Source organism: Metopolophium dirhodum, chromosome 1 (assembly GCF_019925205.1).
Source record: "Metopolophium dirhodum isolate CAU chromosome 1, ASM1992520v1, whole genome shotgun sequence".
Classification (NCBI taxonomy): Eukaryota; Metazoa; Arthropoda; class Insecta; order Hemiptera; family Aphididae; genus Metopolophium; species Metopolophium dirhodum.
The window spans coordinates 139,112,248-139,136,192 of NC_083560.1; the positions used below are offsets into that span (position 1 = coordinate 139,112,248).

A 23,945-nucleotide genomic window follows, 5' to 3' on the forward strand; every position below is an offset into this window, starting at 1 on the left:
GAGACGTAAATCCGTACGCAATGGCTTTTAAGTAAGATATAAATTTATTGTATTTATTAACAATAGGAATATGAATTGCCCCTTAGAGTAAATTTCTTTTACAGATACCTTTCTCAAAGTAGACAGAAAAAACAAAAAAAATTACACACTGTAACCAATAAACTAACTATGTTAACTGTTGAACTAGATATTACGTTGATATTAGACACTCACAGCTACCAATATACTGCAGTTATTACTTAATGTTGATTCAAAATAGTATACAAAGCAAAAAATTTTACTTTATTACTTAAATTATATTAAATATTATATGTATTTTATGTGTTTATTATAATTTTACTCTGCTACCAACAGAGTTATATGTACTTATGAATGATATAGGTAACATTAAATATAACTTAGGGCTGGGACGTTTTTATTATTATATCATAATTATACCAAAATATATTACTAATTTAATGCTTGGATTTATATGAAGTATAGGTTTTATTGTTATTACCCAACCTATGTGGTCTCCTATAGTCCATTTCACGAAAAGTGGCCCTCGACGTTAGCGCGCCTGGTGGACGTTTTGACGCAGGGGCTCTAAAACACGCGCGAAACAAAGCGCGGCAAATTTAAATTAATTACTCATTTGTATTTTATCTTAAATATGGTTATTTTTTACGCCGTAATTTAAATGCAATATTTTTTAATACAAATTATGAACATTTTTGCTAATTTATTATCACGATTTTTATTTTTTTGCAATTGCAAATAAAATTAATTAATTTACCTAACATTAAAAAATATATACATAATTATAATACAATATTTTACAAATTACAATTTTAATCTTAATTTATGTCATCTTCATCTTCTGAATCGTCGGAATCTTCGTCTGGGTTAATAGTCATTATTATTGGCTCCAAAATTTCGTCACGTAAGCCTTCTTTTATAAAATCCTCTTCTTGCAATTTTTCGCAATGACTTACACATTTCTTCCAACTATCCACGGTCACGGCATCCAATGCTTCGTTAACAAGTTTTTCAACATCTGCTATTTTAAATGAGACATTTTTTTTGGCGACATCCCCTTTTACTTGTGCCCATATCAGTTCTATTGGGTTATATTGGCAATGGTAAGGTGGGAGACGCACGACTTCATGTCCCATTTCCAACGCGATTTGATCAAGCTCATATATTTTTTGTCTGGGTACCAATTTTTTGACCCTTTCACGTAATTCACTCAATGTTTCGAGTGGTGAATATTCAACCCCTTTTTCAGACAGCCATTTTTGTACATCTGCTTTTCTTTCATTTGCCTTTGGATAATTTTCTGCTAGAACTGAATGGTACGGTGCATTGTCCATCACGATTACTGAAGGTTCTTCTAAATGTTGTAACATTTGTATAAACCACTCTTTGAAAATAGTAGAATTCATTTGGGTGTGATAATCTACAGACGTACCACTTTGGCATCGAAAAACTAACTTTGATCCATGTACAAATCCGAATGAACTGGATCCTGCGTGGCAAATAATTAATCTACTCCCTTTTCCTGTAGGTACTTTAAGGCCTTCTGAATTAAATTCATTCTGCCAAATGTGCCCTTTGGTATGATTCTGATTTACCCACGTCTCGTCTAAATAGATAACTGGCCGAGTATCATTATTTTGGCGAAGGTTAACTATAGTACGCAAAAATTTAACTCGCATAGCTACAATGTCATTTCGCTCCATTAAGAACCGACGCCCGTCATTGCATTTTTTGTACTTAAAATTTAGATTTTTCAAAATGCGCCACATCGAAGTTTCAGAACCCTTGTACTCAGTTCTTTTTTTATATTCAGCTAAAATATTTGATTTGTTAGGGTACTCACGTTTATCGTAAAAATCGTGAACGATTCTTCTCACAATATCCGCATCAAAACCGTCAACTTCACTTGCAAATTTTATCCTTTTATATGTTTTTCGTGGGGAAGTGAACGATGGACAAGCAGCCTGTGATTCAGATGAAGATTTGTTTCCTTCCGCGGTGATACGTTTCACAGTTTTCTCACTTACACCACATGCTTCAGCAGTTTTTGCTTGTGTCTGTTTAAAAAAAGTAGCTATCTCCGTATTAGACGTATCCAATGATAATTTTTTAAAATATTTATACACATTGTAAATTGTCTTTTTCGTCTGTGAATGTGTATCACACTGTGAAGACATTTTAAAAAAAAGTTAAACTAATTGTCGATGGTATTTAAATAATAAAAAGTGCGCGAATAGGATATCACTGCGTATACGAAGTATGAACACAGACTAACGTGGTATAAACAGTGACCATAACAACACTATTTATGTGGGACGTTATATTACGATATGACGCTACAGTAACGTGACGTGTAACCATGGCAAAAAAAAGTATCTTATTTTGTTATTCTATGGAAAGAAAAAACTATGGTGTATAAAAAATGTTTGGTACAATATATTACAAAAAAAAGGTAGGTGTTCGACCGGCAGCTGTAATAGCAGGCGGTCGAACAACAGCTGTGTCGTAGAGCTACCGACTCTCTAGCGGACAATATTAAGAACCACTGTCTTTCAGAAATACCATCACCAGGCGCGCTAACGTCGAGGGCCACTTTTCGTGAAATGGACTGTAAGCTTACTACACTTCACACACATTTATAATATATATATTTATTATTATGTATTATGTTAATTATACAATTATAGAGTTAAATGCAGTTAAATGGAGTCTGTCTAAGTATAAAAATATACATGTCTATATTTGTTCCAGGAACATGCGTGAGGTGTGGCTGGCAGAAAGAGACCTAGCCGACGCCGATCCCGCAGGTGTGCGACCTAGGCCAGTGACGATGCATTTTGTCCGAGATGCGGCCCGGGACGACGGGCGAAACAACCTGCCTACCGCAAACGAAGTTGCGGCCGTGTTCGTAGGTGAAGGGGGTCGTCCACCAAGAGACATTAATCTGGTCATCTACGATACGAATCCAATCAACCCGCAACACAGGATGCAAACCATACCAGCGGGTTAGTTAATAATTATTTACTAAAAACACAATTTTTTACACAGCTGTCTCAAATTGTTCACTTATATTCACTATATTTATTGCACATTAATATCAACACCATCAAATAGAACCATAGTTTTTGTTGTACAGTAAAGCTGACACTGCGATTTTAAATTTACATTAAGTATACACTACATTTTGGACATTATTTTGAAATATAATTACTTAATAACTAATTCGTTAGGTCAAAACCGACCTTAACCCGTTCACTTGTGCAGTAATACTTTACTAAATTACATCATTATACATTAAATACAGCGGGGATCAACATATAGTACTTATCATGTGTATCATCAATAAAATAATATAAGGATACTGAACAAGCTATTTAGCTAGAGAGATTACACAGCATATACAATTTACTATTTATTTATTTATTCAAACAGTTTTAAATCAAACATTATAACAATTTTTAACAAATGGACAGAAAAGTGCACAGATTATATTAAATATATAAAAATAGCGAATAATTAATTAAGATTAATAATAACAGTAATTAACATAAATAAGGTTTTTGATATTGATAAATAATTCGCATGTGATAATTATTAATATAATTATAAAAAGACTCGATACAATTATAACAAAAATGAGAAACTTATAAACTATGTAATTGAGATAACAAATTAGTTACCTTAGATACCTCTTAAAATTAATTTCTAGATTATTGAAATAAGTTGGTCCTAAATAGTCTAGAAATATCTGACCAATACTGTTTTTTGAATAATTGATATTTAGGTTGTATCTTATAGATTCACGTTTATTTATGTATATCAAATTATATTGGTGGTTTTAGTGTGTTTTCAGAGGTACCACCCCATATAGTTATCCCATATTGTAAAATAGATTGATATAGTGTCAAGTAATAATAGTTTGTAAGCGCATATTAATATGTTCCATCTCAAATTGCAGTCTTAATATTAAACCTAATTATCTGACTTTTATCTTTTAACTTTAAAATAATATGCACTGTCAGTTTTATGACTATCATTTTATATTATTAGTTTGTGCTTAAAAAACTGAGTACAATTATAAATAGAAAACGCAACAAAAACAGTTTTTTTCAGAATTAATAGTACATTTTACTTAGTTTTTACTTTTTTAAATTAAAGTTCTGAATGAATCTATTAAATTCTATTACTTTTTAAATTATTTTAATAAGCTTTATTTATATTTTGACAAATCCTGCAGCGTTCTCCTATTTTTTTTTTTGAAAGACTGAAGGATAATTATATTATTGTTCGCATCTCCGATAATAAGTGTCGTTCAAAGATTTATCAGTGATTAGAATGTTAAATAGACAGGCCAGGAATTCTATTCAGGACATAATTTAATCATAATAGATCAGGTATTGCTATTCGAGCTAGGGGACCTATGTATACATAAAATATTAGATAAAGTTAAATTAACAATATTAAATTCAAACCATATTCATTATAAATTATATTCATCTTGTAGTGATAGTATGACAATAAGTCGTGTTATGATTTGTATGTAGTGTACTATATAATTTATCAATAATCAAACATAATATAGTCACATTAATTCGGTGCTTAATTTCATGATTTGTTTGGACTTCATAACAGACATCACTTACAAATATACACTATAAATCCTTGGAATACAAAGAGATCAGAGTTAATATTTTAATAACCTTTCTTTTGCGGTTATGTACTTGCTATACTCCATCCTCTAACCCCCAGCTACTACAAATCGTTGATTTAGCAATTCACTTTAAATAATATATACCATTCGTTACATTTCACAAGGGTCGTGTCACTCGGATCCGATGTTGTATCCGCTGTTTTTCCCGTACGGCGAGGCCGGTTGGCATAACGGGATGTTGCAAGCGGGCAACCGACGAAACAATGTCCGCAATCGCAACAGTATCAGAGAGTTTGCGTGCTACCGTTTGGCTGTTAGATATCAGGGAAATAACGACCAAAGGCATGAACTGTTTAGTTTATTACATCAAGGTCGGTTCTTGTTGCAGATGTATGTGTGCGACCAGTATGTTCGAATGGAGTCGAACAATCTGAACTACATACGTTTGCACCAGAGGGATCTCCTCGCCGAAGCGTATCAAGGGCTCATGGACCATGTGAACCAACAGCTCCACGTCGATCCCATGGCGGTCGGGCGTAGGGTCATATTGCCGTCGACGTTCACGGGTAGCGACCGATTCAACAAGATGAATTATCAAGACGCCATCACCATAGTGCGTACCAAAGGGAAACCCGACCTGTTCATAACGTTTACGTGCAATCCCAGGTGGCCAGAGATCACTGAAAACCTGGCTGCCCACAGCACGGCAAGCGACAGGCCGGACCTGGTGGCCAGAGTGTTCAACAGTAAGCTACAGGAGCTAATAGGTGACATAACTGTACATCGTGTGTTTGGTAATGTCAGCGCTTACGTGTACACTATCGAGTTTCAGAAACGTGGTCTGCCCCATGCGCATATACTGATAATCCTGGCGGAGGACTGTAAGTTCCGCACGGCCGAGGACGTGGACGACGTGGTTTGCGCTTTCTTGCCGGACCCCGCAATCGACAGGCGCTTACACGACTGCGTCAAGTCTCACATGATCCTAGGCCGTGTGGAACAGTCAATCCACAGTGTCCGTGCATGGTGGACAACAAATGCTCCAAAGATTTCCCGAAAGCGTACGCAGAGGAGACTGTGTACGTTGCGGACGGCGGATATCCAAAGTACCGCCGACCGGATGACGGCCGGGTGGTACTTGTGAGAGGTCGTGAGGTTGGTAACGAGTGTGTAGTGCCGTACAACCCTTACCTTCTGGCCAAGTATGACGCGCACATCAACGTCGAGATATGCACGTCCATAAAGAGTGTCATGTATATCTACAAGTATATATACAAGGGACACGACCGTGTGACGTTGGAAGTTCAGGACCAGGATGAGATTGCCAAGTGAGTCTTCACTTAATTTTATAATTTACATATTTCTAAATTTAGGTATAATCATTATAATAGTATATTGTATGTTTATTTAGTGTGTTTACTACTTTATATGTTCAGGAATTTTAAATATTAAATTGGACAATTTTTAAAATTCACATAAAAATCTTAAATTTAGAAATTCTGTTACTTAATTACATTTGTTTTTATTCCATTGTATTACTCTTGTTTTGTTTTTAATTTTAAATATGTACACGTTTTAGTTTGAAATAATAAAATTACTTTGGTTTGACATTGGCTAAAAACTAAAATTTTAATGATTAAAGAACTTTACTTTTTTATGAAAACATTTCTACATTTTAATAAGAATATTCAGTTGAGCAAAACTTTAGGAACTTCTACATTTATAAACTATTATTATTATACAGTAATAAACATCAATTGAATAAATAGTTAACTAATAAATCATTTATTAATTTTTAATAATTCCCATCAATAGTGTAATTTTTATAATTTTAATCCTTTTTTTCATGTGTCTTCATTCAAGCTGTGTATAATAAACATTCTATTGCATACAGTATTAAACATAAATTAAATAAATAGTTAATTAATAAATGATTTAATAGTGTCTTAAGATTTTTATAATATTATATATTAATTTTATAATTTTATATTACATTTAATCCTTTTTTTCATGTATCTTCATTCAAGCTGTGTATAATAAACATTCTATTGCATACAGTATTAAACATAAATTAAATAAATAGTTAATTAATAAATGATTTAATAGTGTCTTAAGATTTTTATAATATTATATATTAATTAATATGTAGGTTGTACCTTATATTATGTACTTCTACAGAGAGTTCTATAGGTGGTCTACATTATTATTGATAGATTTTTATTATAGGTATTACATTGAAAATTATTACCATTCCATCATTATTAGCATATAACAATATTTTATGCATGTGTCATTTTTAGCAGTGTGTCCAGTGTGTATGAATTATTTTACTCACTATTTTTTAGGTTTTTAGGGTAGTTGTAATCGTTTACCGATAACTTTTAGTTTTTTTTAGTTGTATACTAGCTATATTATATACTTAACATTTAATGTGTGTTCTTTAGGTATTATTATTATTACATTAAATTTGTTATTTTATGCTTTTTCATTCAAGTTGTTTATACACATTACATTGCATACAGAACTGAACATCAATGACATTAAGTACACCAATTAACTAACGTACCTAATAGATATAAATTTTGGTTTATAACCTGATCTAAGTTTAACCGTGATCACATAATATACTGTCTCAAATTGTAAACTTCAACACCTCGGCAATGTGAAACACGCTTTTATGGATTGTTATTTTCGTTGGCATAAATTAACAGTCCTACAGCTTTGCCATTCTTAAATAATATTATACAGTTATAATGTATTCCACCTGATACAAATTTTAAAATATAATATAATATAATAATAATAATAATAATAATTTAAATTTTGAATATTTTATGTGTACACTGTTATCACCTTGATCACCTAATATACTACTAATATACTAATACCAACTATGTAAATTATAGATTAAATTGTATACTTATATAACTATAACTTTTATGTCACTAGACTAGACGTCCACTATGATTATATTTAGCTACTCGAGTTGACATTTCACGACATTTATTTATCAAAACATCATAATATATCAGTCACATTTATTGTATGGCAAACGTTTAAACACCGTTCAACGGTTGTAGGGATTCTTCGTCAAATGCACATTGTAATGCAATGCTATGTGTCTACAGAACAAAAAATAAATTACATTTACTTGAATTATATAATAATAATAATACCAATCACAACACCAGACGGTATCATCTATAGAGCCATTGTTAGTTATCTTTTCAATATTAATTTTCAGTTACGTAAACTCAAGATATGTCAGCCCACCAGAAGGCATCTGGCGGTTGTTTTCGTACAAATTGCACGGCAAGAGTCACACGGTCGTCAGACTTCCTGTCCACCTGGAGGGTCGTCAGAACGTGTACTTTGCGCCGGGCCAAGCAGAAGAACGGCTACAGAACCAAGCTGTGCGTAGTACGAAACTCACGCAGTTCTTTGCGCTCAACACAACAGACGTGAATGCTCGACAATACTTGTACCAAGAAATACCGACGCATTACACCTGGCAGATGCCACGTAATCAAGAAAACGTACTCGTAAGAAATGTCACCCAATGGTTGCCGCGGCGGATTCGGATGGCAAACGTTACGTTGGCTCGGATGTACATAGTAAACCCACTGGACCGGGACCGTTTCCACCTGAGATTGCTACTTCTGAACCGAAGAGGCCCGAAGTCCTTTCAAGACATAAGGACGGTGGACGGGGTCGTTCACGAAACATTCACGGCGGCTGCCGTTGCACTCGGATTATTGGAAGACGACCGAGCGTGGCGGGATTGCTTGACGGAATCGGCGACGTTGGACACACCGCGGCAGCTGCGGTATCTGTTCGTCACTATACTGGTGTTCTGCGAGCCCTCAAACCCGCTGGCGTTGTACGAGGCGAACGAAGCAAACATGATGGAGGACTTCAACCGCCGTCTCCAAGACGTCGACCGCGCGAGGGCCGCGTGTCTGGCGGCCATCGAGGATCTACTTCGTGTACACCGAAAATCGCCGGGCGACTACGGTCTGCCCCTCGCCGACCCCCGTCTACTGGAACCGCTGCTGGACGACGCGCTGTTCCGGGCAATAGACGCGGCGGCACGGTGGGCCCCACAAGTAGACGCCTTGAACGCCGAACAGCGAACGGTGTACGACCGCGTGATGGCGGCCGTCGACGACCAACGGGAGGTGGCGAAAACTTTCTTCGTCGACGGACCCGGGGGTACCGGAAAAAACGACGCTGTACGGATGCCTGATATGGGCGCTTCGGCACCGACCTCCGCAGCGGGAGGTGTTGTGCGTGGCGTTCACCGGTATCGCCGCGTCGCTCATGGACGGCGGCATGACCGTACACTCGACGTTCGGACTGCCTTTCGGCACGCTGACCGAAGACTCGACGTCCAGCGTCACCATGCAGTCCGAGCGAGCGCAAAAGATACGCAACGCGGCGCTCATCGTCTGGGACGAAGCCCCAATGTCGCCGGGACTGCAACTGACGGTGGTGGACCGCCTGCTCAGGGACGTCATGGCATCGGAATTACCGTTCGGCGGTAAAACCATGCTGTTCGCCGGCGACTTCAGGCAGATATTGCCCGTGGTCCGGAGAGGGACGAGAGCCGAGATCGTCATGTCGTCGATCAAGGAAAACGGTCTTTGGCGCGTCATGGAGCGCTTCAATCTGGTCCAGAACATGCGCGCGGACCACGACGCGGACTTTGCGACTTGGTTGCTTGAGCTCGGCAACGGCCGACTGCCCGCGGTCGACGGCGTTCCGAACACCGTGCAAATCCCGCGGCAAATGGTATGCGACGTTGATGATTTGATCGATTTCGTGTACCCGCAGCAAATGTCGTTGGCCAACGTCGACGAATTCGCTCGGAGAATCGTTGTGTGTCCCACCAACGAAGACTGTAGAGGTGTCAACAGGGACGTGCTGGAGCGCGTCGACGGTGCTCAGATGAGCTACACCGCCGTCGACACCATGATGGCGGACGATCCCGACGAAGTGGCCAATTTTCCCACGGAGTTCCTCAACAGCTTGGAACCGGACGGCCTGCCGCCGTACCGGCTGACGTTGAAGGTGGGGTGCATCGTGATGTTGCTCAGAAATCTCGATCCGAGGAGACGACTGTGCAACGGTACGAGGTTGGTGGTCACCGAACTGCGGCGTCACAATTTCAAGGCTAGGATTTTGGGCGGTGAAGCACAGGACGACGACATCGTCGTGCCCAAGATACCGCTCACGTCCAGCGGCGAGGACGACCTGCCCATCTTACTGCGGCGCCTTCAATTCCCGGTGAGATTGTCGTTCGCCATGACCATCAACAAGTCGCAGGGTCAGACGTTCGACCGTGTAGGTTTGTTACTGACGTCGCCTGTGTTCACGCACGGGCAACTGTACGTAGCGTTTTCGAGGGTGAGAAACGCACAGTCCGTGAGAGTCGGCATGTACGCCGATGACAGCGGCCGATTCGTCACCAAGAACATAGTGTACAGGGAAGTTCTGTAATGCAACGAGTGGTGACAATGGTAAGTATATTATAATTAGGTGACGCCTGCTGATAGTCTAGGTGACTTTAAACCTAACACGTGTAACATATTTTTCAAACATAATACGTTACACCGCTGTTCTACGTGGTATGTGTTCTACATGCGCCCGATGGTCAAAGATGATGATGATAGTCTAGGTGACTTTAAACCTAACATGTGTGACATATTTTTCAAACATAATACGTTACACCGCTGTTCTACGTGGTCTGTGTTCTACATGCGCCCGATGTTCAAAGATGATGATGATAGTCTAGGTGACTTTAAACCTAACACGTGTGACATATTTTTCAAACATAATACGTTACACCGCTGTTCTACGTGGTCTGTGTGGAGGTACTTCGTGGACCTTGCCTTCGGGCTAAACGGAGAGAAAGTTTGACAACCTCCTCGTGGTTCTCTCTGGATGCGAATTCACTATAATGTGAATTCGTAACTAATGTCAAACAATGTATGTAATGTCTGTGTTATTTGTATTGTACCACATCCTATTGAATAGTATGATATAGTACAGATAGTACAGACAATTTAATTTAAATGTTGTATTTTATTTCACACATTAAGATTCTAATGTACCTATATTATATGATGTATAAATAACATTAATAAGTTAATTTCACTATGTTCCCAATATTTATTACACCATTTTATTGTTGTATTTCTTTCTTAAGTAGTATTAATTTATATTGTATTAATGGTTATCCTTTGTTTTTATGTAATCATATATATATGCTATTGACATTAATCAGTCAATTTCACTGTACTCACAATATTTTTAATATTTTGTACACTGTATTTCGCTGAACTACTTGATTGATTTATATTGTATTAATGGTTGAGACATTACTTAACTTGACATATTTTTATTAATTGTTTTACTCATGATTGAGATTTCATTACTATTAGATTCTATATAATTAGATTTTATTACTATTTACTTACTATATATAAATGTAATTATTTCAATATTTATATAATTGACATTGTATTAATTGTTTTGCTCAGTAAAAGAGTATTTGTTTTGTGTTAAACACCATTTGTTCAATAACAATTTTTTTTAAATACAGTAAATTAATAAGCACAACAGTTTTGTCCTATTTGGTACATGGGTAGAACCTAACCTAACTAATATAACTAAAATAACAATTTAAAAAACCATTGATACTATACACACAATTGGATATCTTAATAACAATATTTAATTTATAATTAACAACACTGCAAATTGCTGTTGATTATTTTTTACATAATTTGTTTTACATAATAAAACACCATTGATGATACTATTTTATTCACTAAAAACTTTAATATTATGTAGTGTGCTACTACATACTAGGTCACCGTGAATTGATATAATTTATTTTGCCACTGGATCAATTGCTATGAAAAGTAACTCTCGGATGAGACGGAAACACATATTATATTATTTACTTTTTTATTAGTTTTTATTAGTTTTATATTATTATTACACATGAAATTAAATTACTTTAACAATGGAAATATTTATACAATTTAGGTTGTATTTGTTTTACTCATTGTAGTATATTGATTCTAAAATCTTTAATTTTGTTACATGCAAATCTTTAGACATCCCATGCAATACCTACCTAATGTCATTAACTTCACTGACATCCTGACAACCATTATAACTATTTATAACTCTTATTTGATCCACACACCACACATAATTGTAATAGTATGAACTATATTATGTTTTTGGTAACTAATAGAAATTTAAAAAAATCCTTCATACTGTACCCAAAGTACACACATAGTAATTTAAAAATATCCAGTAGGAGAGGAAAAGGAAAATAAAATATAATTTTAAATGATATAGTCATGTTTTATTGATCATCTGAAAAAAACATAACAAATAAACATAGAAAAATTTTTGTTGAGAAAAAATGTTCCTGTTAAAAACTCACTTATTGGGTGTCTGCTATCGGTACCTGAAAATGATGTTTGATTAGAATTATTAATTTCAAAAACTAAAGTATTTATATTATATCCTTACGACGTTTGGCGGTGGGCTCGGTGGCGTCTCCCTTGCTGTGACGTAGAGCTCCTGAAAATAATGTGTTTGATTAGACAAAACTTGAAGTTTTCTTAAATATATTATATACTAATATATCCTTACGTTTGGCGGCTGCGCAGTTTCAGCGGTCTGATTGAGGTCCTGAAAAATTTGTTTAATTAGATTTATAAATTTCAAAAACTCAATAGCTTTTTTTTAATATACTAATATATTCTTACGTCTGCTGGTCGACTACTGCTGGCCTCCTGAAAATAATTTGTTTAATTAGATTTATAAATTTCAAAAACTCAATAGCTTTTTTTTAATATACTAATATATCCTTACGTCTGCTGGTCGACTACTGCTGGCCTCCTGAAAATAATTTGTTTAATTAGATTTATAAATTTCAAAAACTCAATAGCTTTTTTTTAATATACTAATATATCCTTACGTCTGCTGGTCGACTACTGCTGGCCTCCTGAAAATAATTTGTTTAATTAGATTTATAAATTTCAAAAACTCAATAGCTTTTTTTTTAATATACTAATATATCCTTACGTCTGCTGGTCGACTACTGCTGGCCTCCTGAAAATAATTGGTTTAATTAGATTTATGAATTTCAAAAACTCAATAGCTTTTTTTTAATATACTAATATATCCTTACGTCTGCTGGTCGACTACTGCTGGCCTCCTGAAAATAATTTGTTTAATTAGATTTATAAATTTCAAAAACTTGATAATTATTTTAAATATACTAATATATCATTACGTTCAGCGGCCTCCGACTTTCCGTCTGCCTACGGTCCTGAAAAATTTGTTTAATTAGATTTATCAATTTCGAAAACTTGAACGCTTTTTTTAATTATACTAAATATATATCCTTACCTTCTTCGGCCGCGGCGAGGCCGTTTTCAGTAGACCGTCCTGAAAATAATTTGTTTAATTAGATTTTTTGATTTCGAAAACTTGAATGTCTTTTTAAATATACTAATATATCCTTACGCTTGACGACGGCCGCCGCCTACCACCATCACCACCCCTCCGCCTACCACCATCACGACCCCTGCCACCGCCACCACCACCGCCCCTTTTGGACCGGCCACCTCTGGACTTGGCTACAATATAAATTACAATTATATACATAATATTTTTTTTTTTTTTTTTATTTATTTGAAGAAATCTACAATCCATACATGCTTTTTGTATAATAAGTAGGTTTGATATATGAAAGGTAAAATATGGTATGAGTGGTTAGATTAGGGAAGATACCCAGTGGTAACACCCTGTGATACATAATATTAAGACTGTTATTAAGGAATATGTAAAGTAAACACTCACCGCAATCCCGGGACAAATGTCCCTGTTTACCACAGTTATAGCATTCTGAAACGGGTAGATATCATTTTAATCGTTTCTAATTGTATACAATATATATATATTAACCAATAGTCTTATACAAATGTATGCTTACTTCGGTCGCGACCTCCACCGCCACCGCCATCGCCATCACCACCACCACCGTCCCCTTTCAACGGGCCACCTCTGGGCTTGGCTACAATATAAATTACAATTATATACATAATATACATAACAGTTATAACATTCTGAAACGGGTAGATAATATATAATATATTAACCAATGATCTTATACAAATTTATACTTACGCTGAGCGCGGTCTTGCCCGTGGTTCACATAAACCGTGCAGCTGTGGCTTATATTGAAGACGCTCATTCTAAATTGAATAAGACAGTTGAAAAGAACAATTGATTGGTCTGCATTATTATGTTTGTGGCATTATAAAATATTCAATTTGTCTAACGAAATGCATATGGTGCACACTAAAACTAAGCCAGCGTTCGAATTAATTGATAAATACGATCGGCGGTGACCGTGTTAAAAACAAAAACAAAAAATAGAAAAAATATTTAGTTTCACAGAAAGCATGTGTTGCAGACAAAACTAAGGCTCGATTTTCTTCGCAAATTTATATTATTATTTTATTATTTAAATTAATAAATTATTATATACGATCCGCGTTGAACGTGTTAAAAAAACAAGGCCCTGATGTACGCTTGGCAATTGCCGTTAATGTTTTAGACTTTGTTACTCATTCTGAAGTTGACAAATAAAAAGCAATAAAGAAAGTGTATAGTAAAACAAACAATAAGTGATCTGTCGGTATTATTAAGTCGATGGTATGATAAAATATTAAATTCGTTGAACGGAAAGCATGTGTTACATTACATTGATTGATTAATACCTACGATCTGCGGTCAACGTTTTAAAAAGCAACAAATTAAATTAATACTAAATTGTATACTCACGTGTTTTCTGTTATTCACGGTTGTCGGATGTTTAATAACGGTTATAGTCGGACGTCGGGTCGTCGGCGCAGTCTTAGAGCGGCGACAATAACAAGAGTCAAGGCAGGTAACCCATGCGGGTGACGATATCGCACGGCTGATTTATTGAATTGACATATTATATCGATATTTTATATTTTTATTATTCATTCGAACACAGCATTACACCTTACACTTTTGACCATCATTCTTTTTTCATTTTTGCAAAAAAATTTCATATAGTCATAATAATGCCACAGGATCATCACTCAAATTCATTAATACACACGCAAACATGGTTTTCAAACATTCCCGCCTTTGACAGAATACCGCCAAAGTGGTAGGCCTTATCACCGACCGTTTATCGTCGATCCTCTCGCTATCAGCGAATGACTTACAGTAAGTTGTAGGCGCGACTTTTAACAAGCCGACCCCGCGTTACGTATCCCCCGATTACACGATACGGGAGACCTTGGGTCAAACATCATGTTGGTGCGCGGAAACGTTTCCGTGTTTTTCGGAGGTTCGTATGGGAAACAGAACCCCGATCCGCTGATCGAGTTTCGCTTCTATATTGCTCTACTCTACTACTAAGCTTATGACGACAGAAATTATTAACGTGGCCGCTGGAAATTCACATAATATTTCCAATATATATTACGCATGGAAATGTTTAATGTTTTTGTAGATCGTATTGGTTATTGTAATTTGTAACATTATATGGGTTTGCTTATTATATACCTAAAGTTTATTTACATATATACATAGTATACATAGTATAACATTATACTGCATATATATAATTATCCGGACCACTGAGGTGACTGACCTGCTAGACACCCTAAAAAGACGGTTACTATAAGATTTGCATAGAAGCCCGAAATGTTTTGAATTTTTTTTCACGTACATTATTACTTAATTTTCTGTTTTCGGAGACAGTTACGGAGACAGTTAAGGAGACCTGGCCGTCGCATATTGTCTGCTATCCGACGAAGTCGGATTGCCTACTCGGACCCCTGAGGTGACTGACCTGCTAGACACCCTACCCTTATTATTACGGTGAACGTCATTCGAGGTGACTGACCACCTAGACACTCAAAAAATGATGTTGGCTATATGATTTGCATAGAGGCCCGAAATGTTTTGAATTTTTTTTCCCGAAATTTATTACTTAATTTCGTGTTTTCGGCGACAGTAATGAACGCTGTCCGCGATTCGACGCAGTCGGATTGCATACCTGACGACGTGACCCGGCCGTCGTACATTGTCTGCTATCCGACGAAGTCGGATTACCTACTCGGACCACTGAGGTGACTGACCTGCTAGACACCCTTAAAAGACGGTGGCTATATGATTTGCATAGAAGCCCGAAATGTTTTGAATTTTTTTTCACGTAATTAATTTTTCCGTTCTCGGTGACAGTAATGAACGATGTCCGCCATTCGACGCAGTTACGTTTGCATACCTGACGACATGACCCGGCCGTCGCACATTGTCCGCTATCTGACGAAGTCGGATAGCCTACCCTTATTACTACGGCGAACGTCATTCGAGGTGACTGACCTGCTAGACACCCATAAAAAGGCGGCGGCTATATGATTTTCATGGACCCCCGAAATGTTTTACAATTTTTTTCAGGTTTCACGTTGCATACCTGTTGCCGAGACATACAAGTCCAACATCGAGGTAGGTGACTGACCAGCTAGACCCCAAATAAATCGAGGTGGCTATATGATTATCCGAAATATTTGAATTCTATTACTTGATTTGGCGTTTTTGAAGGCAGTAAAAAACTTACAGCTCTCCGGTTAACTAATCCACTATCCTTATCACAAATCCACCATTCTTATCATTAATCCAACATCCTTATCAGCAATCCAAAATCCTTATCACTTATCCAATTTTCTTATCAATATCCACCGTTCTTATCATATCACCCATACACTGCGTCGGCTTCGGTTGACGACCAGACCACAAGACCACTGCGGCTTCCGACATCGAAAACACTCATAACCAACACCGGGGGGTCTGGGGGTCTCCCCCAGCGACGCTCGGAGAGCTAGTCTTATAGTATAAAACAGAAACCCGAGGGCGCGGCCTGTGGCGAATTTCCGAACTGACTTAGTGAATTTTGGTGGGAAAACGGGTTCCCGGCGTTATCACTCCTTCTTATCACTTTTCGCGATTTTTTTCAACATTTTTGCAGATTTTCGAGTTTTACCCCCCCGGGACTTCCCGGGCGGCCCCGTTCGGACCTTATTCGCGTTCCCCGCTAAATTTACATACCGCGCGCGGCCGTACTTTTTTCCCGGCGGGCCCGCCGCGGTGGCGATTACGTGCAAACCGTCCGCCGCCGTCGCGCGCGTTTTTTTCCTTTGTTTTCAAGAATTCGAGTTTTAGCCCTTTTCGAGGCGTCAGCCTTTCCCGTTTGCCCCTTATTCGCGTTCCCCGCTAAATCTGTAGGCCGCGCGCGGCCGTACTTTCACCGGTACGATTCCCGGGGCCGCGGGACGGCGCCGAGAGTCGAGTGCCGATATCGCCGCCGTCGAGTAGGTATTACTATATACAGGCATAAATACGTGCGTCAGAGGGTCCGATATTTTTCGCGAATATCGCGTTTTCGACGTCCGAGGGTGGCGGAGCCGGTCGTCCGCTGCCCGAAGCCGCGGGATCGCCGGCTCGAAAGCCCTCTGCGGACGTCGAATCCGCGTTCGTAATTCGCCGGGACGGCGAAACGGCTTAAGAGTCATAGATTCGACACCGGTTATCAACTCGGTAGGTAGGTAGGTAGGTAAGGCGTCGGTGCGGATGACCCGGGGGTCGTGGTTTCGATGCCGGACGCCGGGATTGAAAATAATTTGCGGCGGCCGTGTTAATTCGGAATTCTTTTTTTCGCGTTTTTTTTTTTCGGTATTTAACTTTCGCCATCGCTTCCGCCTTATCGTGATATTCGTATTTAACCAACATTTTACGTTTTTTTTTTTCAAAATTCGAGTTTTACGCCTATCGAAGACGTCGGACCTCCCCGTTGATGACTTATTCGCGTTCCCCGTCAGATTTTGAGTACTTTTTTGCCCTCCGCGGCCGAGACGACGCGCTTTACGTCCGCCGCCGTTGCGCGCGTTTTTTGCCTTTTTTTCAAATATTCGAGTTTTAGCCCTTTTCGAGGGGTCTGCCCTCCCCGTTTGCCCCTTATTCGCGTTCCCCGCTAAATTTATAGGCCGCGCGCCACCGTACTTTCTCCTGTACGAGTCCCGGGGCACCAGTTTCCAACTCAGTAGGTAGGTAGGTAGGTGAGGCGTTAGTGCGGATGACCCGGTGTCGTGGTTTCGATGCCGGCCGCCGGGATTGAAGTTAATTTGTGGCGCTCGTGTAATAACGGACCTCTTTTTTCGCCTTTTATAATTCTGACTCCCCGTTTGACCGATTGACGTCGCGGTGAGCGCATGAAAATAAATGAATTAGGCTTGAATATATGCGACGAAGAGCATTTTTTTCACGCGATTTTTCAAATATATGTATATAGATATACATATCATGCTTAATGTTTATGTAGGTCGTATAGGTTCTTATTATCCTACACGTGTATCTGATAAAAGACACCAATATACTAAACACGTATATCGTATGGTAACTTATAATAATATTATATCATGTACCTACATAATAAATATATAAACATAACGGTCACGATGTTTTCGTTGGGTCGGTACCGAATGTCTTGACACATAATAATTATTATAATAACTATTACTTCAAGTGTAGGTATACCAATTTGCGTTCAATTGTACACTAATGACGTAGGTAAATATAAGTACGTTAGGTTATGTGGTTGTTTTTTCTTATTTTTATTGTGTGCGTACATACCCACAATACAATAATAGGTATAAGTGTTTATGCGTGCGTGAGAAATATTAAAAGTGGACCATCAATATTATACAGTGCACAATACTACGCGCGATAATACAGTACGACCGTTATTATACGCAACATTATACGCTTTGCGTGGGGTGGAGTGGAGCCGTGGGGGGACAACTTTGGCGACGCGAAACGCGCCCGTGTCAACCTGCCTCATCTCGTGACCGGCGCTCTTGCAACGTACATCAAATCTCACCGAAAAGCCTAATACGTTGTATTATTTAATATTCAGTGCTTTTCTTTGAGTTTTGTTGTTCTGCATTGGGCGCTTTTCACAAACCGGTGAGTAAACTTTTATATCTACTACTACTATATTATACTATTTAGATAGATAAACTACAGGTGTATTCGTGGCGGCGGCGCGTATCGCCAACGAACATATTTTCACCGCCTACAGACATCGTTCTCCGCTGCTCACGGCGCATTTCGAGTTTTTTTCGTACACTTTGAATACCTACAACGTTAATTAAACCGCATTCGTATTAGCTGAATACGTATTAGACGTGTAAGTCCGTTGGCCGTTTCGGCGCGTTGCCATTGCGGACACGTGTTTTACGGTTAATTCATAATATTGTGCTACTGCGAGCTGGGTATGTAATTTTTCGTATTTTTCTATTTTTTATGTACATCATGTAAGCCGGTGTGTACCTATTAATTCTAAAAATAACACACGATACTCATACATCACCGCTGATAACAAACTGTATCAGTCGTTTTTTTTTTACCACGAGGTTTTCATAATATTCAGTATTTACTTTTCACTTATTATTATTCCTATTATTATAATATGTTCGTTCGTGATGATGTTTTTAGGCTATTCAAAATGGTCAAACGCTGTGCTTTATGCGGAGTTGTGGACAACATCGATGACGTTTCCGTACACAGGTATTTCACACAACACGTTGATACATATCGATATATATATTATAATAAATAATGTGTCGCCTCTTAGATTTCCAACTGCCGTACATCGTCGTATTGAGTGGGTGGCATTTGTGGTGGACCATGGTTTTCCCGTGAACCAAACATCTCAGCTGTGTTCGAGGCATTTCGTCCCCGGTGTCGACTACGCTGTGGGAAACGCGCGGCGCCGCCGTCTGTGGCCCATGGCAGTGCCTTCTTTGGTGAGTGTGTTCAATAAATATCATTTCATTGCAGTACACCATGACGGTATGCCCGTCTGACTGGACTTCTAATACTGTTGTATACTCTCGTGAGTTTGATGTACCTACTGTGTATTTCAAACCTAACTTAATTTCATAACTTAACTCAATGGCATTCAAGCTTTTTGTTGTAACATAATACACATGACCTCACAAAAGTATACTTCTAGACCTTATAAATACGGTTTAATACACAATATCAAGTGAATGACATATTATAACAAAATTCATGATATTACACTCATTTGGATCACATATCTTCATTATTTCAAGTTTGATCAATTTTCACAACATTTACAATTTCTGCAGTGCTAATTTCATTTCATTTGTTTACGTTTATTCCATAGTATGTAATTTTTAAAGTTAAGCCAATGACAATGAGTAGTACCCAACCTGCGGTTAAAATTCCTTACATGCTTAATTATTCACTGTGCTCTTAGATGCATATCATTGTTTCTGTACTCTACTATACTACCATACTATACTGGCTCGGTACAACATTCTTGAAAACTAAATGTCTATTTTATCATAAAACTTTCATTCAACTTATTATATTATGATTAAATTGTAGAATAACTTGAACGACATTCAATTGTGTTACTGCTGTTTCAGATTTCAAACACTTTGCTTATCAAACACTGGGTAAAGCTTATTTTACCTAGATTAACTCATAACTATACTAATATATCAACTTTTACTATAGAACACTTAAGGTTTTCTCACATAAATTTACATTTTCTTAATGTTACTACTACACAAAGTAGGTATTACTAGAGACTCCTAACTAACCTCTCCTTTTTTTGTGAACTGTGTACTGGATAAGTGTTTTATAATTTCACATATTGCCGTACTGTTAGCAATGTTAAGATTATTTTAATACTTTCTTTCCTTTATTTATACAACTAACTTTGTTTGTACTACGGTGTAACATATTTACTACTGATGTGTGTTATATCAATACTTAGTGGTGATAAATATAGGTGTGCTTGATTTTATCACATTGAAGACTCTTTAAAAAATAACACCACATATATGATTTCATATTCAACCTTACATTCAACTTATCATATAATGATTTCATATAAATGCACTTATTGCATACGAGTACCTACACTTACTGTTATAGAGTGCAATACATTTTTTAAATGTAAGTCGTTATTGTTGTTGTTACAGTAATACCTAACCAACACAAGATTGAACACACAATCATTAAAATGTTTTCTTTTTATTGTTGTAAGTTAAACTTCTGTATTAAATAACACATTTTTTTTTCTACTATTACTACTACTACTACTACTGAACTAGGCCATTTGTAAGTTGTGTACTAGATAAGTATTTTATTAGTATTTTATTTTAATACTTAATACAACATTGTACTGATGTTAGGATGGACAGAGCTTAGATTTAGGCGTAGTCACACACATTATTTTGTACAACTCTTTGAAAAATGATCTGGACTACAACATGTATACTTTTATACTTTTATACAGTGCAATACAGTTTTACAACGTTTCAAAGTTATTGTTGTTAGAAAGATTATTAGTATGTGTGAAACAACTTAAATATTCTTCTGTGGATTTCTTTGTTCTATGATTGGTACTTGTAAATACAACAGATATCTTAACCTAGAGCATTGTACTGATGTTATTTAGGTAGACCTTTTTCTCTTGAAAATCTCTTAACAACATTTATCTTATACTATCTATATTGTTGTATTGATGTTTTACACACCTTCAATGGCATTTAGTAGTATTATACAAGTTCTACGGTTACAGTTAGTTATTATATTATTATAGGCATTTGAAAAGTTTTCTTACACAGTTAATATACATTCTACTACCAATAAACAAAATACTTTTCTCGCACACTTCTTAATATTACCCCCACCACATCACTATTTACTACTGACCCAGGTTTACTCTCCTTCATTTGTAAGTTGGGCACTAGATAGGTATTTTATCATTTCACATGTGATACTCTTAGACTTAGACTCACTCTAACTACAACATGTATGCTTTTATTTGTGTGACATAAACCTTATTTCATATAAATATTCACTTATTGCATATTATAGGTACCTACGCTTACTGTCATAGATAGCAATAATTATTGTTGTTATTATTATAATTATATAGAATTATCAATACAATTGTACCTACTCTAAACTCAACCTAACTTTTAGGTGCTTGGGGATGTCGAGATGGAAGAAAGGGAGGACGTGGAGGTCGTCGGCGTCCCAGTGGAGGGTGTGGAGTACGTGGAAGTCGTTGGCGTCCCAGTGGATATAGGGGATGATGTGGAAGGAGTGGAGGTGGTGGAGGACGTGGAATTTGTTGAGGTCCAGATGGACGGAGGTGATGACGTGGAAGTGGTAGAAGTCCAGATGGATGGAGGGGATGACGTGGAAGTGGTAGAAGTCCAGATGGACGAAGTGCAAGCGGAACTGGAGTTTGTGGACATGCTCGACGAGTTGCAGCCAGACGTCGACGAAGAGGTCAGTAAATATGTCTTACTTATAAAAAAAACAATAAATAAAACTTATCATTTAAATTGCAGTTCCGACCACTTGCCGTGGGTGAACAACCCCGAGGGCGTGCGCCAATAATTGACAGGCCGGCAGGCGTGACACACCCGCTTCCAGAGCAGCACAACGCGGGCGCGTTAAACAGAATCTGCACACAGTGTAACGCCCGCCACTTCGAAGGCGAGGTTGTGGGCCAGGGTGCCAATATGCACTTCTCCACTTGCTGTAACAACGGTCAAGTGACCGCTGCAGGACAACACGCGTTGTTGCCCGCCCCTTTTTTACTAATGAGTTTGTTGATTGGAGATTCACAGGATGGTCGTAGATTCCGAGACGACATCCGCCGGTACAACAACGCCCTGGCATTCGCTGCGTTTAGCTGTGGCACAGACGACAGGCGTTTGCGAGGGCGTGGACCGCGAACGATGTGTATCCAAGGCCAAACTTATCAGAGGATAAATAATGACGTGGCCGTTGACCGAGTAGATGCCAACTACTGTCAGTTGTATTTCCTCGAGTCCGCAGAGGCCAACGCCCGCCGCGTTGGGATGGCTCTGCAGAGAAATCATCGTGAACTGTCCGTAGTTGTGATGGGACTATTGGACGGTTTTCTGCGGGACGTAAATCCGTACGCAATGGCTTTTAAGTAAGATATAAATTTATTGTATTTATTAACATTAGGAATATGAATTGCCCCTTAGAGTAAATTTCTTTTACAGATACCTTTCTCAAAGTAGACAGAAAAAACAAAAAAAATTACACACTGTAACCAATAAACTAACTATGTTAACTGTCAAACTAGATATTACGTTGATATTAGACACTCACAGCTACCAATATACTGCAGTTATTACTTAATGTTCATTCAAAATAGTATACAAAGCAAAAAATTTTCTTACCTTTATTACTTAAATTATATTAAATATTATATGTATTTTATGTGTTTATTATAATTTTACTCTGCTACCAACAGAGTTATATGTACTTATGAATGATACAGGTAACATTAAATATAACTTAGGGCTGGGACATTTTTATATTTTATACGAAGTATAGGTTTTATTGTTATTGCCTAACCTATGTGGTCTCCTAAGCTTACTACACTTCACACACATTTATAATATATATATTTATTATTATGTATTATGTTAATTATACAATTATAGAGTTAAATGCACTGAATGATTTATTTATGATTTCTACGTGGAGTCTGTCTAAGTATAAAAATATACATGTCTATATTTGTTCCAGGAACATGCGTGAGGTGTGGCTGGCAGAAAGAGACCTAGCCGACGCCGATCCCGCAGGTGTGCGACCTAGGCCAGTGACGATGCATTTTGTCCGAGATGCGGCCCGAGACGACGGGCGAAACAACCTGCCTACCGCAAACGAAGTTGCGGCCGTGTTCGTAGGCGAAGGGGGTCGTCCGCCAAGAGACATTAATCTGGTCATCTACGATACGAATCCAATCAACCCGCAACACAGGATGCAAACCATACCAGCGGGTTAGTTAATAATTATTTCCTATAAACACAGCTGACTCAAAGTGTTCACTTATATTCACTATATTTATTGCACATTAATATCAACACCATCAAATAGAATCATAGTTTTTGTTGTACAGTAAAGCTGACACTGCGATTTTAAATTTACATTAAGTATACACTACATTTTGGACATTCTTTTGAATGAATCTATTAAATTCTATTACTTAAACAATATGAGGTACAATTATTTTAATAAGCTTTACTGATAATTTGACAAATTTTTTTTTGCG

At 37.5% G+C, this 23,945-nt stretch overlaps 4 protein-coding genes across 4 annotated transcripts; 3 read left to right on the forward strand and 1 right to left on the reverse strand.

Annotated features, from left to right (window-relative positions):
* Positions 1 to 836: 836 nt before the first annotated feature.
* On the reverse strand, positions 837 to 2,195 carry LOC132932757 (uncharacterized). The gene has a single exon (XM_060999121.1). The coding sequence runs from the start codon at positions 2,193 to 2,195 to the stop codon at positions 837 to 839; it is 1,359 nt and encodes a 452-aa protein (XP_060855104.1).
* A 578-nt stretch (positions 2,196 to 2,773) lies between these two features.
* Positions 2,774 to 9,005, forward strand: LOC132932758 (uncharacterized). The gene is made up of 5 exons (XM_060999122.1): positions 2,774 to 3,023; positions 4,834 to 5,550; positions 5,673 to 5,997; positions 7,914 to 8,807; positions 8,945 to 9,005. The coding sequence occupies exons 1-5, from the start codon at positions 2,774 to 2,776 to the stop codon at positions 9,003 to 9,005; spliced, it is 2,247 nt and encodes a 748-aa protein (XP_060855105.1).
* Positions 9,006 to 9,133: 128 nt separating this feature from the next.
* LOC132932759 (ATP-dependent DNA helicase PIF1-like) lies at positions 9,134 to 10,168 on the forward strand. The gene has a single exon (XM_060999123.1). The coding sequence runs from the start codon at positions 9,134 to 9,136 to the stop codon at positions 10,166 to 10,168; it is 1,035 nt and encodes a 344-aa protein (XP_060855106.1).
* A 9,136-nt stretch (positions 10,169 to 19,304) lies between these two features.
* On the forward strand, positions 19,305 to 23,678 carry LOC132932760 (uncharacterized). Its single transcript, XM_060999125.1, has 5 exons — positions 19,305 to 19,366; positions 19,434 to 19,605; positions 21,827 to 22,150; positions 22,201 to 22,814; positions 23,420 to 23,678. Exons 1-5 carry the CDS (start codon positions 19,305 to 19,307, stop codon positions 23,676 to 23,678), a joined length of 1,431 nt encoding a protein of 476 aa, XP_060855108.1.
* The last annotated feature ends 267 nt before the right edge of the window (positions 23,679 to 23,945 follow it).